Below are 6176 nucleotides of genomic sequence, written 5' to 3'. Positions count from 1 at the left end.
CAGAGACAAAGACACAGAGACAGAGACACAGAGACAGAGATAGACACAGAGACAGAGAGGGGAAGAGGCTGGAGAGAGTTTACTTAGCGGCTAAGACACTAATTGCAGTTATAGAGGATCTTACACCCTCTTCTGACTGCTGCAGACACCAGTCACGCATACAGTATGTATATATACATGCTGGTAAAATACTTATGCATATAAAATAAATAAGTCTAAAAAAATATAAAAATGTATGTAGATATAGCCCATTGATGGTCTGAGTCAAAGTGACCTAGTTATATATGGTTTTATTACTTCTTTGACACAGGATCAGACTTTGTGACCCAGAACGTCCTGAAACTCATTATGTACCCCCAGCATGCCGTGAACTCATGGCAACCCTCTTGCTTCATCCACTTGTGTATTGGGATTACACACTTGATCACCTGCCTGGCTCCCGTGTGTGTGTGTGTGTGTGTGTGTGTGTGTGTGTTCATTCAATCACTGCTCATTTTCCATTTCCCTTCAGCCCTTCCTATTCCTTACCCTAGAGTGGACTTTAATATCACATACCTGGGCCTGTCTCATAGGTGATTGTGTGCAGGGCCCAGATGGCACCTGGACAATAACCCATTTCCTTCTCAATCCAACCCCACGACTCTATGAAATGCTACAAGCAAATAAACTCCTAAGATTGCCTCAGTCTTACATACTGCCTGTCTCGCTCCATTTTGGCCAACCAAATGACCCACGAGGCTCTATCAGGTTCACATTTTGCTAGGCTCAGGTCATATGGGAATTCTGCCAGTTATAAAAATGCACACACTCTGAAGGCAAGAAACCACTTACGACAGAAAAGTGACAAAAAAAATGATTTCCTTTTATCCATGATGGCGAATTTTATACATCTACCAAGCTGCCCTCAACACAATTGTTTACAAAATGAACTCACAGCTAAAAATACTAATCCTTTAAAGAATGAGCGTTTAAATTAAGAAAGGTTTTATTGTTTTAGGACCAAAAAAATGCATTAACACACATACAAATGCCACAGCAAGCATTCATTGGGTTTTATAAGAGTAAAGTGCACTCAGGTGTAACAAAAACCAGAACCATTTTAGAACAACCACTGCTTATGGTGACATGGCTACATGGACATCTAAGAAGCCATTGTGTATTTGTATGGGAATTCATGAGCAATGTAAAGTGATGGGAGACGGAGTATCTGCAGTCACACTTTCAGACCCTTTCCCCACTCTGTGTGCTCTAGTTCTGCCCTATTGAATTAGTCAGCAGGTAAGTGTACAAAGAACTTAATATCAAAGACCACTTCCAAAAGTCAAAAATAGATTCAAGGTCATGGCTAAAGTTACCCCAGAGGTTGGGGGGGAGGGGGCTATCAAAAGCCATATTTCACAAAATGGCAGGCACTAAATCTAGTTACATGTGCTTGCAGCAGAAAAGGAACCGCTGATCTCAATAGAGGCTGGTCTTCTTCATGATACGCAGGAACTCTTGCTCATTGACCTCCCCGTCTCCATCTCGATCAGCTTCGTCGATCATTTCCTGCATGACAGTAAGGGTTCATCTCAGGTTAAGTCACAAACTAAACAGAAAAGTCATTAATAAGAAACTTCAAGTAATGCTATGAGGAAAGATAGCTATGGTCCATTTCATGTGAGTGCGCCCCTTTTTATGATAGCTATTTGAAAAACAAATCACATGTATTGTCACATGCATCAATTGAAAAGAAGCTGGAAAGTCTCCCTGACCTAAAACCCAAAAGAATAAGTTGAACTGCACATTGTATTCTAGTGAAGTTTGTATTCCGTGTATTCTGGAAGCAGGGTCCATGGGCGGTAAAGATCGCCAGAGGCATAAAGGGATGCTAGCTTTCCTTCTGAGAAGCTGTCCTAGTGGAGAAACAGAACCTGGGAAAGCCAGGGGCTGCAAGGTGGGCATTCAGGTTTCTGCCTGAGGCATTTCTCACCTGCAGCTCCTCGTCAGTCAAGTTCTCGCCCAACTCCTTGGCCACACGCTTCAGATTTTTGAACGATATTTTCCCAGTTTCATCATCGTCGAAGAGCTTGAAAGCTTTCAGGATTTCTTCTTTGGTGTCTTTCTCGGACTTTAGTAGAACATAAAACAGATAGTTACTCATATCTAGCAGCTTTGCTGCTTCCTGGTCTTCTTTCTGTCTCCAAAAGCCTGACCTCAGCAATGCTGGAATACAGGCCAGCCAGGCTCGCTTCCCCACAGCGCTATACAGTCCCTGTGTAGTTCCTACCCCACCATCTATCATAATCAGCTCAGAATTCAGTAGGAAAGGATGGCTACTTTTGGAAACGCCAGTACGCCCTGAAAAATAAATGGTCATGAGGATTTGTTTTGGGGGCCAAAGTATCATGTGGTACAGACATGCTCCTGGTGCGGCTGGACAGCCACATGCTACTTTCACAGGTAGAAGACAGGAACGCCCGAAGGGAGCTAGGGCATCTTCCCAACACCAACACTGGCCATCACCAGGGAGCTGTACTACTGACTGTCCCTTTTGTGCTTTGACTTACTTAGAACTTTCTGCAGTTCTAAAGCTGAGGGGGGGAGCTGTAGGAAAACTACCTTCTTAGATTAATTTCCTAGCTCCATCCCCATCATCACATGGTCCTGGCGAGAGCTGTCATGATATATGTCTTTGGTCACAGGAAGACAAGTATGATCCATTGTAGAAAACCAAACTTCGTAAACTTAACATAAACTCAGAGGTTACAGAGGAAATGTAATTGTATCTAAAATACTGTACAAGCCAAGGAGACACAAGATTCATTTTTAAAATACAGAAGCAGTAAGTAGGGTTATAATTAGGGAAAATACACTGCTTATGTTAACAGAAGACACACACCTACTGACAAGGGCAGAGGAGAGAGGTGTTTTTGCACAACGGCCTTCAAAGAATTACTGGGGCCCTGAGTACTCCAACAGAAGGAAGTAAAATTTCCAAAAGCATTCAAAGCTCAACTATTTTGGGAAGGTCCTTGCCAGAAGCTACAACTGGAGAAAAGAGCCCCTCGGAAGAGAAATCTAGGAACTAGTCTTGAGCATCAAACACTTGCCTAAAAATGTCATAATGATACCTGTTTTATTGAATGCTAATTTAATTTTAATAATAAAATTAAAAATAAGAATGAGAAGCATTCTATAATGCTGTGACCTTAAAGAAAGCCAAGTGAAACTTAGGGATCCTCTCAATCAAAATCCAATCCTCTTCCATGTGAATGGTCTAGATTTTGTTGAATGAAGTTCTTTTTATGTCTAGACTCCCATGTATCTACCATTATGGGCTCACTTACCATTTTCTGAGTCATCACTGTCAAAAAGTCACTAAAGTTCATTTTTCCTGTCCCTTCCTTATCAATTTCACTTATCATTTTCTTGATTTCTTCTTTCTTGGGTTCAAAGCCCAGGGCCCTCATTGCCACCTACAATGAAAACAGGATCATTTAAATAGACACATGTAAATGGTATAGAAGCAAAAACGGCTGTTGAGGATTTAACCTAACACCTGGTAAAAGATGAAAAAGATTGGGGAACAGGGTAATGCTGACTTAATTGATATTTGCAGTCCCCTTTATTAATTAGATCACTGTTTTAAGTAAGATATACACAGGGTACCCTTTTCTGTTATTTTTTACAGGAAGAAGAGAGAAGAAAGGTGCCAGGTAAAGGATAAGCTCCAGGGAAGCACAGAACCGCAGAGCAGGAATGTGTGGAGCTAGCTTGCCTTTAGTTCCTTGATGTCTATAGTTCCAGTTCCATCAGCATCAAAGAGGTCAAAAGCTTCCCGGATTTCCTGTTTCTGTTCTTCAGTAAGTTCAGGCTTAGGGCTCATCCTTTTTCTCTGGCCACTGGATGCCATGTTTGTCTTCTTCAAATTAGAGGCCTTCAGACATCATGCAAATACAGAAGCACAGTATTACAAGCCATAGTCCAGATTTTATTTATGATGGTTCTAGACATCCGTATCTTTTTCATTTAGGCTCCATTCTTTGTAATGTACTTAGGTTATTATATAAACTTCTGTGGGCTGGTGAGATGTCTTGTTGTCAAGCTTGACAACCTAAGTGGGAACCCAGGACCCACATGGTAGAAAAAAAAAGACTCTTCCAAGTTGTTCTCTGACCATCACACTCAGGCTACATTGTGCTTCCCTTCTCTCTCCAAAAATAAGTGTAAAAAGTAAAATAAAATTAATCCTAACTCTAAAAATATATATATATAAACCTCTGTGAAGAGAAAATTTTTCTCTCAACTTAAAAAAACTATTTTAATTGATATATTTTAGTTTTTACCACCACGTTGCAAAAAATAGAAAATCAGCAATGCACTAGTTAAATGTGATTATTTTCTAATGTAACTGAAGCTTAAATCATCATTGCTACTAATGTGATGTCTCCCATGACTTAACCCAACTGTATTTCACTGAGGAACCACCAAATTGAAGTGACTTTTTGTTTTAAATTAATATATTACTATTTTTCTCCCTGTTCCTATATGGATCAACATAAAGCAAGTGAATATATGAATATAATTTCTGGTGTTAACATGACCAGTTCTTTATAATGGGATATATATAATTCTGATGTCTACTGTCTTAAAGTTTATACTACAGAAAGTTTATGCAATTGTACCATTAATTGACATGTCACTTTAGGAAATTGAATTTCTTAAATATTTTTTTCAATATAAAGCAGCTGCATCAAAGCTATTTGAATGACTGTATCATTTATGCCTAAAGGAGCAACATGATTGAAGTTTCTTCTTTTCCAAAGTTAGTAAACAGCAAAAGTGAGACTGTGTCTGTTTGTAAGGAACAAGCTTATCATTTTATTATGAATAGATTGTTCCATTTGCATATTCAATTAGGAAATGTGGTATGGCTTCAGTTTTCAGTATCAAAGATGAAAAGGAAAACGATCCCTGTTCGAAGGCCACTGCTAACTCAGACAGCTGGGTAATTAATGAAAAAGCAGTTTATACCAACTGAGTCTAAAGTTCTGCTTAATAAATTGAGAGAGAACAAGGTTTGCTGGAAAGACCAAATAATCCTTCCATGAACCTCTTTACCTCTTCTTAAAAACAAACAAACAAACAAAAACTATTGATTTTAGAAGCTAGCTGAGAAATCAATTGTGGAATATAGATGACCAAGTGTCCACGAATTCGGGAATCTCAGTTGTAGAAATGTACTTAAAACATTTACTTGTGCCAGGCGTGGTAGTGCACGCCTTTATTAATCCCAGCACTCGGGAGGCAGAGGCAGGTGGATCTCTGTGAGTTCGAGGCCAGCCTGGTCTACAGAGTGAGTCCAGGACAGCCAAGGCTACACAGAGAGACCCTGTCTCCAAAAACAACAACAACAACAAAATTTACTTGTGGTGCTGGTTCCCATGAACTATGCTGTCCCAATTAATTATGCCTAAATTTGGCCAAATATAAAGCTACTATAATAAATAGTATGCCAGTATAAAGTGGTAAGAACAAGTCCCGTGCCTTCTCGGAGAAGCTCCAAGCATCCCCAGAAAAGTCCTTTGCGACCATCAGAACACACACAGTAAACCTCTTCGCACCATGCATAAACTTTATCTGGTGGCACAAGCCGTGAGGCCTTGTTTGACTGGGGCCGGAGTCTAGGGAAAGCAACAGAATGGCCATCCTAAGGTTTCCGGAAAGCGAGCGGGGGGTGGGGGGTGGGGGTGGCGGGGGCTGAAGGTTACTGCGGGCAGGGAAGGGGCAGTGGCTCAGCGCAGGCCTGCCAAGCAGCCGCCGGCTATATTTTCTCCCCTACCCTTCCGGCATACAGCTCCAAGGAAGAACTAGTGCATCAACGCCAAGAACCGAGCAGGAAAGGCTGCAGGGCTGCACCGAGGCCTAGGAAAGACCCGCGGGCACCGCGTGGGGTCCATGGAGCACCCGTCACTTACCATCACCGAATGGACTCTGCAACCGGTTGTTAGGGCAACCGCGTACTCGCGGCCCCGGCGCCGTTCCCACCGCTCCGCGCGCGAGCAACCCGCTTCCCATTGGTTTGGGGACAAAGCGGGTGGGACTAACCTGGCAAAGCCCGCCCCAGGACAAGAGGGCGGTGCGGCGGCGGCCAAAGGCTGGCCTCATTGGGCAAAATCGCGCTGCGAGCGACA

The 6176-nt window shown here is 42.0% G+C and overlaps 1 protein-coding gene across 2 annotated transcripts; it reads right to left on the bottom strand.

Moving 5' to 3' along the window:
* Window positions 1-1003: 1003 nt before the first annotated feature.
* Window positions 1004-6079, bottom strand: Cetn2 (centrin 2). Of its 2 annotated transcripts, none has more exons than XM_051142648.1 (5): window positions 5961-6079; window positions 3761-3919; window positions 3330-3458; window positions 1973-2110; window positions 1004-1548 (listed from the first exon to the last, which is right to left on the bottom strand). In XM_051142648.1, exons 1-5 carry the CDS (start codon window positions 5961-5963, stop codon window positions 1459-1461), a joined length of 519 nt encoding a protein of 172 aa, XP_050998605.1. In that variant the 5' UTR covers window positions 5964-6079; the 3' UTR covers window positions 1004-1458. The 2 variants fall into 2 exon arrangements, with proteins under 2 accessions (XP_050998605.1, XP_050998606.1); XM_051142649.1 differs by lacking the exon at window positions 5961-6079 and adding an exon at window positions 5825-5952.
* Between the last annotated feature and the right edge of the window lie 97 nt (window positions 6080-6176).

The sequence above is a fragment of the Acomys russatus genome, unplaced genomic scaffold (assembly GCF_903995435.1).
Source record: "Acomys russatus unplaced genomic scaffold, mAcoRus1.1, whole genome shotgun sequence".
NCBI classification, from domain to species: domain Eukaryota; kingdom Metazoa; phylum Chordata; class Mammalia; order Rodentia; family Muridae; genus Acomys; species Acomys russatus.
Note: the sequence above shows the minus strand (reverse complement) of the source record. Positions and strands in the feature narration are given on the sequence as shown.